The sequence below is a fragment of the Mustela erminea genome, chromosome 10 (genome assembly GCF_009829155.1).
Source record: "Mustela erminea isolate mMusErm1 chromosome 10, mMusErm1.Pri, whole genome shotgun sequence".
Classification (NCBI taxonomy): Eukaryota; Metazoa; Chordata; class Mammalia; order Carnivora; family Mustelidae; genus Mustela; species Mustela erminea.
Window position 1 is genome coordinate 1656135 of NC_045623.1, and position 11873 is coordinate 1668007.

The 11873-nt window shown below is 48.4% G+C and overlaps 2 protein-coding genes across 2 annotated transcripts; both read left to right on the forward strand.

Annotated features, from left to right (window-relative positions):
• Nucleotides 1-297: 297 nt before the first annotated feature.
• BNIPL (BCL2 interacting protein like) lies at nt 298-8608 on the forward strand. Its single transcript, XM_032302137.1, has 10 exons — nt 298-542; nt 1375-1467; nt 1903-1967; nt 2434-2658; nt 5473-5655; nt 5827-5929; nt 6212-6343; nt 7136-7222; nt 7410-7508; nt 7959-8608. The coding sequence occupies exons 1-10, from the start codon at nt 499-501 to the stop codon at nt 7993-7995; spliced, it is 1068 nt and encodes a 355-aa protein (XP_032158028.1). The 5' UTR covers nt 298-498; the 3' UTR covers nt 7996-8608.
• Nucleotides 8609-8740: 132 nt separating this feature from the next.
• C10H1orf56 (chromosome 10 C1orf56 homolog) lies at nt 8741-11660 on the forward strand. The gene is made up of 2 exons (XM_032302128.1): nt 8741-9924; nt 10681-11660. Exons 1-2 carry the CDS (start codon nt 8908-8910, stop codon nt 10699-10701), a joined length of 1038 nt encoding a protein of 345 aa, XP_032158019.1. The 5' UTR covers nt 8741-8907; the 3' UTR covers nt 10702-11660.
• Nucleotides 11661-11873: the final 213 nt, after the last annotated feature.

The window sequence follows — 11873 nt, forward strand, 5'->3', positions numbered from 1 at the left end:
ATCTTTCATTCATTTCTTCTTCCAGAGCGCTCTTAATAACGGCGTTCCCAATCTTGCTTATGCTTTATAAGCATAGTCTTAAAACCAAAATTTTTTTACCATTGCCTTCCCCCCCTTTTCTTTCTTTCTTTTTTTCTTTTTTTTTTTTTTTAAAGAGCAGCTTCCACAAGTTATAAGGAGTCTGGAAGAGAAAACAAATTGCCTTCCTCAACTCCCCTTAGACAAGACACTTTAGAAAATGTCCTCTCTTCCCTAAAACCCGCCCCCACATAGGCAGGGTTTTCTTTTGGGCAAACCTGCTGCTTGGGAAGGGAAAAGAAGGGAGGTGGCAAAACCTGTTTGAAGGTAAGGTTACCTCCCTTCCACACCTCGCTCCTCCTTGGAGGCAAGAGCAACAACAGTGAGACAGAGAAAAAGGACACAGAAGTGCTGGGGAGCTGGGACAAGGAGCTCCCGGACAGCTGCAAAGTGGCTGAGGGAGGCAGGAAGACCCTGAAGATGGGAACCACACAAGAAGCGGGAGAAAAGACGTTAGACCTTAGGTAAGTAAGATCTGGCTCACTTGACTGGAAACGAGCCACGAATAGTCTTGAGGGACTTTGCCACCATCGAGCTCTGACCAAGGCAATTCTCAGCTTCCTGGAAGAGACATGACTGCAAGAGGGCAAATCTGCAGGGAAGGGGTAGTTTGCGGCTCTAGGCAGGAAATGGGGAGCTGGGGGGTTTCAGATTAGTTCCCTATTGTTTTGTTTTTAAAGGAAACTTACCTATTTCATGTCTATAAAACTACCCCTTGTTGTCTGCTTTCTCACACCCACTCCCCAGAATGGCCCTCTGGAACGCTGATCTAGAAAGAAATTTTAGGTCCCAGTACTCCTTCCCAGCAAATCACTCTCACTCTTCCTCCTTACCGTCTTCCCCGACCTGTCTGTCTCTGTCGTGGTTTTCCCTGACCACTCCCCAGCTGGTGGAGGAAAGGCAGGCTTAATGAGGTACTGTCTTCCCCAACTCTGCCTAGTGACAGCTGGGCAGGTCTGTCAGGTTCCAGCCAGGTGAATTGGGGACTGTCTCTACCCACTCTGTGTAGGTGGAGCAATGCCATAGAGGTTAATAGGCTTAGCTCTACGTGTCCCATCTTTCCTCCCATCTTCCCTTGGCTCCTAAACCCCATGGAGGGTTCATCTGTCTCCAGGTAGTGGTGGGTGTGGTAGGGGTATCTGTCCAGGAGACAAGAGCCCACGTCTTTTTTTGGGCCTATGCTCTGCTCCGTACCTTCATTACTCTTCATTCCAGTGTCTCCTACCTACAAACCAGCTCCCTTAAGACACGGCCTAGTTTGTCTCATGATCATCCCTTCCCCCGGGGGTCTTGTAGGGCCGGGGAGAATGCCGAGGCAGCGCACCCAGCAGCATCCCTGAGACTTGGGGAACTGGAGCTGAAGGAGTGGCAGGATGAAGAATTCCCCAGGTAAGGACTGGAGGGATGCTCCTGAATGGAAGGTGGGAATGATAAATTAGGACTTAAAGGAAGGATGGGTTAAAAGAAGGCAGAGGCAGTAAGATTGGTAAGATTTTATCAGGGCTGGTGCCGGGTGGCTCAGTCAGTGGAGCGTCTGACTCTTGTTTTTGGCTCAGGTGGTGATCTCAGAGTCAGGCCATCAAGCCCTGCCTTGGGCTCTGCACTCAGCAGGGAGTCTGCTTCCCTTCTTTCTCTCCCTCAGTGCTCCCTGCCCTCCAGCCCCCAAACCCCAGTCCCCACGGCTTGTGTACTCTCTTTCTCAAATAAATAAATCTTAAAAAAAAAAAAAAAAAGTCATATCTTGGTGAGAGGATTGATAAACTGATACCTGGCTTGATTCATTTAACCTGCATTTCTGCCCCCCTTGTAATCTTTCCCCTCTAGATTTCTTCCTGAAGAAGCCGACCCTTCTGAAGGTTCTGACGATCCTGAGAGAGGTTCACAGGCAGGTAGGTAAATTTGAATCTAGGCCACAAGTTCTTGATGCTCGGCCAGTGCAGGGCTGTGCTGCCCTCGCCCCGTTGGGGTTCCACTGCTACTTTCCCAAATAGCCCCTGTGGAAGTTTGTTTGTTTGTTTTGTTTGTTTGTTGTTTTTTCATTTATTAGACAGAGATTATAAATAGGCAGAGAGGCAGGCAGAGAGAGAGAGAGGAGGAAGCAGGTTCCCTGCCAAGCAGAGAGCCCAATGCGAGACTGATCCCAGGACCCTGGGATCATGATCTGAGCTGAAGGCAGAGGCTTTAACCCACTGAGCCACCCAGGTACTCCCTGCCACCACCACGACCACCACCCCCCCACCCTGGCAATGGAAGTTCTTTAAAATTCACCCCATATATCACTATCATATGCAGGAATTCCTAACTCCCCTGCCAACACAGACGTTTCTATTCTTTTCTCCCCTATCCCAACCCCAGGTACACCCAGCACTTTAGCCCTGTGTGGCCCACGCCCCATGCGGAAGCGTCTTTCTGCCCCAGAGTTGCGACTGAATCTGACTAAGGGCATTGGAGGCGATGGAACTTCTCCCACAAACTCTGTACCTTCCTCTCCTGATGGTAGTTCTGACCTGGAGGTAGACGAATTGGAGACACCTTCAGACTCCGAGCAGCTGGACAGTGGACATGAATTTGAATGGGAAGGTGGGCAAGAAACCTGAGGCCTGAGCTGGTAAAAGTAGAAGCTAGAGTTAAAGCAGCTCAGGGTGGATTTTATGGGACTAAAGTTAGAAACAATTAGGTGGGGACCAAGTGGTAAGGTCAGCAAAATTAATTTCCTCAGAATGGAAAGGTAGAGTCTGTAGATCCAGTGTGAGAGTAGTCAGTAGAGGGGTGGGAAGGGTCCTTGGTTAAGGAAGCTTTCACTGAGTGACTGTGATCTGCTATTACTGATCGAGAACCAAGTTATAAGGAAGATTGTCCTACCCTCAGGGAGTTCTCTGTTTAATAAGAAATTAACACATATACAAGTAAGTGTAGTTGAAGATTATGGTCTACATACCTATAGGGATGTATGCAGGGGTAAGAACAAGGTCAGTTCTGCCTGAGAGGCATTAGGAAAGACTTCACAAAAGAGGTGATTCTGAGCTGGTCTTTAGGTAGCTGGGGAGGCATTCTAGGTAGAAGCATCAACTTGGGTAGGAGTATGGCTTGTTGGACATGTTGGGGAGTTCAAAGTATTAAGCATGACTATTTTAATATTAAGGGAAACTTTGTTTCTTCTCTATTCACAACGCTTCTGACACCAAATGTATGAGTTTTACCCACACCAACCAATTCTCCACTTTTCTAGATGTCAACAGGGTATCCTAGAGTTCACCTGTGATGCTTGACTGGAGTTAGTACAGACCTCCCAGGTTTGCCACAAGATTGCCCTCGACTTCAGACAGCAATCACATGTCCAAGCTGTTACCTGAGCTTCTGAATGAGCTCAAATGGGCTTTTGAATGGTGGTAGGAGTCAAATCATGGGGATTACCACACTGAGTAGTTTAGATTTTATCCTGTAGGCAATGAAAAATCACTGAATAGTTTTATTTATTTATTTACTTACTTATTTAATTTGTTTTTTATTGTTAACATATAAGGTGTTATTTGCTTCAGAGGTACAGGTCTGTGATTCATTACACAATTCATAGTGCTTACCACAACACATACCCTCCCCAGTGTCCATCATCTAGCTACCCTATCCCTCCCCACCCCCACCAGCAGCCCTCAGTTTGTTTCCTGAGATTAAGAGTCTCTTATGGTTTGTCTACCTCTCTAGTTTCATCTTGTTTCATTTTTTCCTCTCTTTTCCTATGATCCTCTGCCTTGTTTCTCAAGTTCCACATATCAGTGAGATCATATGATAATTGTCTTTCTCTGATTGACTTATTTTGCTTAGCATAATTCCCTCTAGTTCCATCCACATCATTGCAAATGGCAGGGTTTCTTTTGTTTTGTTTTTTTGGTTTTTGGTGGCTGGTACATATATACCACATCTTCTTTATCCATTCATCTGTTATTGGACATCTGGGCACTTTTCATAGTTTGGCTATTGTGGACATTGCTATTAAAAACACTGGGGTGCAGGTGCCCCTTTGGATCACTACATTTATATCTTTGGGGTAAATACCCAGTAGTGCAGTTGTTGAGTCGTAGGGTAGCCATTGAATGGTTTTGATCAAGGGAGTAACATGATCAGATTTAATGGCTCTAAAGAGGTTGGAAACAACCAAAAGGTCTGTCAGTAGAGTATTAATTCTTACATGGTGTATCCATGTTATAGAATACTTTAAAAAAAAATTTTTTTTAAAGAGTTTATTTTTTGACAAACAGTAGTAGGCGAGTAGGCAGAGAGGCCGGCAGAGAGAGAGAGGAGGAAGCAGGCTCCCTGCTGAGCAGAGCGCCCGATGTGGGGCTCAATCCCAGGACCCTGAGATCATGACCTGAGCTAGAGGCAGAGGCTTTAACCCACTGAGCCACCCAGGCGCCCCAGAATACTTTTTTTTTTTTTTAAGATTTTTCTTTTTTAAGTGATCTCTACACCCAACATGGGGCTCAAACTCACAACCCCACCGTCAAGGGTCAGTGTTGCATGCTCCACCAACTGAGCCAAACAGACAACCATTTTCTAAGATGAGGCAGCTGTTTTCCATTGCTATGGAAGGATCATGCAGAATTAGTGAGTATGGTATATTGCCATTTGAGTAGGAAAGGTGGGGTAGAAAACAAAGCTTGCTCTATCTGTAGGATAGAGGGTGAAATGGAGTAAACAGACTAAAGACATGGAAACCAGTCAGGAGGCTAGCACTAAGGCCAGATGAGAAATGCTAAGAACCTGAATCAGGACAGTAGTAGTAGAAAGAACGACAAGAGAATATAGTGGAGATAATATAGAAGAAGATTTGGAGTCCAGTTGGCTGACAGAGAAGAAAATCTTCGATAATATCAGTTTTCTCTCTCAGCCACCTAGATGGATGGAGTCATTCATCCAGAAAGGAAATATGGGAGAGAGGAGGAAGAGAAGGAGTATGAATTACACTTGGGTCTGGTGGCTTGGAGATGACAGAAAGACACAAACTAAAGGTGTCCACTCTGAGCATTTAGGGACATGGGTTAGAGGGGCAAATTTGGAATCATCACCTTATTGGTGGTTATTGAAGACATGGGAACAGAGGATTTCACCCAAGGAAAGGCACAAAAAATAAGGAAGAAGCTAGAAAAAAACTAATACTGACAAGGGTCATGGACCTACCATAGTGCAGGGTTACCTCAAGGCCGGTGTCTAGCGAAAAAGTGAGGATTGTGAGTCAGAGGAAAGAGAAACCAGCAAGGCACTGGACAAACTAGCGCTGAAATCCTAGAAAAAAAACTGAGGAATGAGAGGTTAGAGCAATCCACTCTAGAAACCTGGGGAAGTCAGAAGATACTGAAGGTCTGTACTATGCCTTACTGACCCTTCCCTCTCTTTCAGATGACCTGCCCCGGGCAGAAGGTCTGGGGGCCAGTGAGGCAGTGGAAAGGCTGGGCCGGGGTTGTGTGTGGGATGTGGCTGGAGAAGATGGTCGTCACTGGAGGGTGTTCCGGACAGGAATGCGGGAGCAAAGAGTGGACATGACTGTCATTGAGCTCTATAAGAAAGTCCTCTCTCATGGAGGTAATTGCTCAGATATGTGGCAGGGAAAGACCTGCGACTTCCTGAATAGAACACTGAAGTTGGAAACTCAGTCCCTGGGTTTAAAATCCTCAGAGTCCTTCAAGCTAAACAGATGTACTGTCTGTCATACCTAGTTGTTGACTGAATGAATTTTCCCTCTGTCCTCTCCAGGTTACCATGGTGATGGCCTCAACGCAGTTATCGTCTTCTCTTCCTGTTACCTACCCAGCAGCAGCATCCCCAACTACACCTATGTCATGGAACACTTGTTCAGGTGAGGTGGAAGCCCTGAAGGGCTCCGGGGGGGATGTTAAGGAGGGAAAAGTGAAAAAGAACCCCCTGGGATGCCTGGATGGCTCAGTTGGTTGAGTGTCTGCCTTTGGCTCGGGTCCTGATCTTGGGGCCCTGGGATCAAGCCTCACCTCATTGGGCTCCCTGCTTGGGGGAGATCCTGCTTCTCCCTCTCCCTCTGCTGCTCCCCCTGCTTGTCCCTCTCGCTCCCCAAACCCCAAGCATGTACCTCCCCTGACAGTTGTGTCCCCTCCCGGCCCCCCAGGTATATGGTGGGAACTCTGGAGCTACTGGTCGCTGAAAATTACCTGCTTGTTCACTTGAGTGGAGGCACGAGTAGGGCCCAGGTCCCACCTCTGGGCTGGATGCGCCAGTGTTACCGCGCTCTCGACCGGCGGTGAGCCACGAGGGCAAGAGGGCCACAACTACGCCTTCTCTTTCCCTCTTTCCGTTCTTTCCTCTTCCATTTAGTCCCTTTCTCTTTTCCTTGTCTCTCTCCAACCCTTTCCAGGCCTCTCCTGTCTTCTGTGCTCTCAGAGTTAGGGAAACCTGGTTTCAGATCTTGTCTCTATCATTTACCTGCTGTATCATTTGCCTTGGACCAGTCACTTAACTTCCCTGGGACTCGGTTTTCTTCTCTGCATAATGGCAATGATAATAGCTTTGCCACTGGCCATGTGTGAAAATCCAATAAATCGAGGTGGCATACCCCTTCCTTTTCTCCCCATCTCTCCAATTAGTTTATTGCCCAGGCCGCCATTTTCTGCTTCTGTCCGCCTTCTATACCTGACCCATATGGCTTTGTTCCCCGAGATGTTCCTTTTCCCTTTTTCTTTCCCCCATCTTCCCTTTGCTCACTTTTCTAGCTCATTTCTTTTTTGTTTTTGGTGTCCCGGTGCTGGGAGCCATGGCAAAAGGGGAGTAGCCAAGAATTTCTGCGAGGGTGGGGCACAGGAGGGAGATGGGACAGAAGGATTCTGACAAGAGGAATGCCTAAAAATGAGGAGCACAAAGGGCTAAACACAATGGGTGGAGCTCAGATTACAGGCCAAGGAGGGGGGACTAGACCCCACTGCCGGAGAAATCTAGAAACTGCAGATGTGAAGGAAGTTAAAGCGTAGAACGTAGCCCCACCTGCTCTTCCAGCATGAAGGTAGAAGAGTAGAATGATCTCTTTCCTATTCTTCAGGCTCCGGAAGAACCTGCGTGCCCTGGTGGTTGTCCATGCCACCTGGTACGTGAAGGCATTCCTGGCACTGCTGCGGCCCTTCATCAGGTACCAGCTCTGAGGACAAGGATGTCTTCTCTCCCATTTTCAAAATCAAGATGAAGAAGATTTTTCCCCAGCCTGGCTCTTTTTAGCCTTAACCACGCTCTGCTTGTTACATTGCCCTTTGTAAGGATCTCCAGGAACCCTCTTCCCAGTACAACACACAACCTGGTTTATCCTCCTCTCTGTTCAGTTCCAAGTTTACAAGAAAGATCCGTTTTCTGAACAGCCTGGGAGAGCTGGCCCAACTCATCTCCTTGGATCAGGTTCACATCCCTGAAGCTGTCAGACAGTGAGTCCCGAGCTTGAGGAGAAAAGTTTGGGGTGGGATGTATAAAGCCAGTTCCAGCTTTCTTAATGCCTTGGGGGAGATGCAGAGGAACTAAAAGATAGGGGCCCTGCTTCTAGATGCTTTCTTCTGTGCCCACCCAGAGAAGAAATTAAGGCCTGCATCCAACAAGAACAAAGGAAAAAAAAACACACACACAAAACTATACATATAAGTGCTGAGGCATCAGAGAATAAAGGAATATTCACAGCACAGAACTTAGTCGTAGAAGTTAAGAAGTCAAGAAGGGCAGCAAAGCAGAGAAAATACCCAGTGGGGAGGGCCTAAGGGACAAAGGAGCCTGAGGACCACCAGTTCAAGCACCCAATCTTTTGACTCTTCCAATTCTCTGGCTTCTGTCCCCAAACCAGTGAGTAAAACCCAGGTCCTACTTTTTTTGTTTTTCTCTCCTAGGCTGGATCGGGAGCTCCATGGCTCACGAGGGACCTAGAGGAAGAAAAGAATCAAGGGCCTTAGAACCAAGCAAAGATTAATCTGCCTATGCTCTAACCCTGAAACATCTGGGCTGTTCCCTAAAACACCTCCTCCTCAACCCCAGTACCACAGGACCTTCATATTTCCCTGGGATCTCATTCCTCTCATGACTGTGCCTTCAAAGCAAGGCTCCAAAGTCTGGAACCTCATTTGCCCAGTGATCATCAGTTCAGCTATAGGGGTGTATGTAGTGGCATCTTGTAGGGGAATGGGGAAGGCTGCGGGGTTTGGTCCTGCTTCGGCTGCAGAACCTTGGGCAAATATAACCGCATTTCTCTGAGTGTCCTTTTCCTCCCCTGTAAGTGGAGGTGCTGAGACCCTTTCCACCCAGGGCATGCTAGCAGTCTGTGAAGCTCAGTAAGAGGTGGAGGGCAGGCCAGGGCTTAACTCACTGCGCAGCCTACTGGGAACCGGGAGTCAGCTCCCTAAACCTGGAAGAACTGCAGCTCCCTTCTTTGTCACAGCTGTTGCCTGTGGGTCGGGGAAGGAGTGCTTTCAAAACTTGTACTTTTGTCCTCTTTAGTAAATTCCGATCCGTAGCGGCTAATAAACTGCGATGCGAGGTTTAAGCCCGGTTCCGAGAAGTGCCCTACTTGCCCAGGCCCGTAGCATCACAATGCGTCGGTCGGTTCTGGCACGGCGTTCTGGCCGCCGTGGTTCCTCGGTTTTTGATCTCAGCCCTGGGGGCTGCTCCGCTAGGGCCGGGGGGGAGGGGCGTGGCGCGCGCATACGAGGCCCCCTCTTTCCTCCCCATCCGCAGGGCGCGGTTCAAACGACCCGCTGGGTCGCGAGCGGAAGGGAGGGAGAGAAGGTAGGAGTCCCGGCCTCCCTCGCTGGCCTCCCTCTCAGCCGCACACCGGCCGGCCCCATGGTCCCCGCCGCCGGCGCGCTGCTCTGGGCCCTGCTGCTGAGTCTGGGGCCCCGGGCGGCGGGGGCCCAAGGCCTGACTTCCACCGAGACCCAGCGGGTCAGTTTCCGCCTCGGGGTCCCTATGTCCCGCCACTACCGGACCACCCTCCGGACCGGTGGCCCCAGGAGGATGAAGGTAACAATGGAGGATGAGGATGACGTCGGGGCCACTGTCGAGCGCCTAGCAGGCCCGGCTGCTGCGGAGCTCTTGGCCTCCACGGTGGCCACAGGCGTAAGCAAGTCGATTGTGTCGTCGGCCGAGGAGGATGAGTCTTTGGAAGAGGGGGTTGTGATTAACGCCAGAAAGAATAACATCACTGCAGCGTCTTTCAGCAGGGGTTACAATACAGCGAGGGTGCCCAGCTCGAAGTTTAAAGCAAATACCCAGGAGACGGAGATCAGGATGTCTACAGACGTGCCAGCCAACACCTGGCAGCCAACTGGGGGGGAAATACAGCACCCCGACAGTACCATGAGCCAGTGGTCCATGGCCGGGTCCACCCCGAACCGGTGGCAGCAGCCCTCCCACACGGCCATGCCCCCTCCCGAGGATCTGCGGTTGGTGCTGATGCCCTGGGGCCCGTGGCACTGCCACTGCCAGTCAGGCACCATGAGTCGGACCCGGTCTGGGAAGCTGCAGGGCCTTTCTGGGCGCCTTCGAGTTGGGGCACTGAACCAACTCCGTACAGAGCATCGGCCGTGTACTTATGAGAAATGTCCATGCAACCGGCTTCGGGAGGAGTGCCCTCTGGACTCCAGTCTCTGCTCTGACACCAGTTGTACCACTCAGACCACCACCAGTACTACCACCACCACTCCCACACCCCCTCTCAGCTCTAGAATCAGACCTACGCCCTTCCTCTTCTTTGGCCCCAGCCCCAGCCCCAGTCCAGCCCTTGCTTTTTGGAGACGGGTCAGGATCGGGCTGGAGGATATTTGGAACAGTCTGTCTGCAGTGTTCACAGAGATGGAACCAGTAAGTGTTTGCATGAAGCGTTACTTACCTAGTTTCCCCGCTGATGCGTAATATACTGGTTACTCACATCCTTGGCTGCTGATGCCACCTATTTCTTGAGCAACTGCGGGTTGGTTAATGGGCAACATGTACTGCTGGTCATGGGAGGATTATGGCCCAAATCATGAGAATTATAGCTGTATCAACAATTCTTGATGCTGATCATAGATATGGAAGATATTAATAGTTCTCAGCTTATTAATAGTTTAATAGTAACAACATCCAGTATTTGAGGTCTTACTATGTACTCTTTACCTGGATCAATCCTCACAATGCTGTGAGGTGTAATTATCCCCACTTCACAGAAGGAATGGGGTTTTACAAAGCTAGTAAAGGACAGTCACAACAGGATTGTTTGACACTAGTGCTGATGTCCCTGACCACCACTATCCCAAAGGACTCCTGGGATTATTTCCAGCAATTTCAGAATTCTTCAGGAAGGATAGTCCTCTGCCTTTCTCAGTTGACAGGATTTCAGGAACTTTGGGGAGAAGGGAAGGACAATAAAATAGTATATGTGGTCTGTCATTTTGCTAGTTTTTATCTTTCTCCTTGGGTATCCAATACCGTTAATTCAGTATAAAAAGGCAGCATAAACGGGGCAGTGGTGTTGAGGGAATGAGGGCTTCTGGGGAGGGAGATGAAGCAAGGAAGGGAAAAGAATATAGATATAGTTGTAATATTTTCCCTTTTTCTCTATTTTGTTTCCTCACCCAGCTAGAGAAAAACCGCAGGTAATGGCCACTTCATCTGCAAGAGAAGGTTTCAGCATCTCAACCTATCCACCCTTTTTGATCCCAGCACCCACTGGATATTTTTAGTACAGAAAAAACTAGAAAAAAAATTGTTTGGTCTTGTGTCTTTTTACAGAGGTATCTGAGGTGGAGACCAGAAATCTCTTGAACCTTAAAACTGAACTGTGTAACCAGCAGCATTGGGCCTGATCCCTCCCCTTGTCCCCCAGCATATTTTATACCCCCCTCCATAATGTTGATGTTCCTCCTCTGCTTCATTTCCAAAGTCATTTTTAAAAAAACAAGTGATTGTTTAAAGACTTGAAAAATCTCAGATAAATGCCAAGAGGAGGGAACAGGAAGAATAAGGAGTTGAGCCCTTGGAAGATATTGGTGGTCTTCTCCTTGCCTTCACAATACTCGGCCTTCTGTCCTTGCAAAGGGCGAAGATGGCACAGAATTCCACATCAGCTACTTTTTAGCAGTTACCTTCATCAACTGTATTTATCCTTTGACCCCAAACATGCCTGTAGTGATTACTCTGTGACTACTTTGCTTAAACATTTTTTATTTGAAAAATGTATTTAAAAGTCCAACACATTTTTAATATAAATTATGACTCTCAAACCCTTTGCCATCACTCTTAAATACAGTTCAAGTGATGGTAGCATACACGTTAGAAAAGGTAGCTAAAGGCAAGAAAATACCAAAGACGACTATGGCCAAAGAAGAGGCATTAGGATAAGGCGGTAGATCGTGGTGACCAGAGTCCATGAGTCCCCCATCCTCCTCCCCTATGACCCCTTCAGATTGAATATAACCCTCAGGCTATTAAGCTACTTTAGGACAACCTATGAGCTACTTTCAGAACAACTAGCTACACTGGAACAGAGTAAATTGGGAATGTATGACCAATCTTAGACCCTGAAAAGTGGCAGGAAATACACTGAAATTGGAACAAAATCAGAACCTGTCACTACAGGTAGGGCAAACTGGATGGATGGTAGAGTGGATCCTAGTTCCCACCTTCCTGACACCCTCACCATCAAATAGGATGCTTCTTGTTGCTGAGCTAATGAGAGACCCCCATCCTCTCAGTCAAGAGCCGGCAGGAGCTCACCGGTCTCGTTCTGCCTTTCTAACCACTCCAAGGGAAGGGGCCAGAAGAAAAAAAAA

Coding starts and splice junctions, on each gene's coding strand:
- C10H1orf56 (XM_032302128.1), top strand. CDS start 8,908: ATGGTCCCCGCCGCCGGCGCGCTGCTCTGGGCCCTGCTGCTGAGTCTG. Junction 9,925..10,680: donor TGTTCACAGAGATGGAACCA/GTAAGTGTTTGC, acceptor TTCCTCACCCAG/CTAGAGAAAAACCGCAGGTA.
- BNIPL (XM_032302137.1), top strand. CDS start 499: ATGGGAACCACACAAGAAGCGGGAGAAAAGACGTTAGACCTTAG. Junction 5,656..5,826: donor GAAAGTCCTCTCTCATGGAG/GTAATTGCTCAG, acceptor TGTCCTCTCCAG/GTTACCATGGTGATGGCCTC. Junction 6,344..7,135: donor TACCGCGCTCTCGACCGGCG/GTGAGCCACGAG, acceptor CCTATTCTTCAG/GCTCCGGAAGAACCTGCGTG.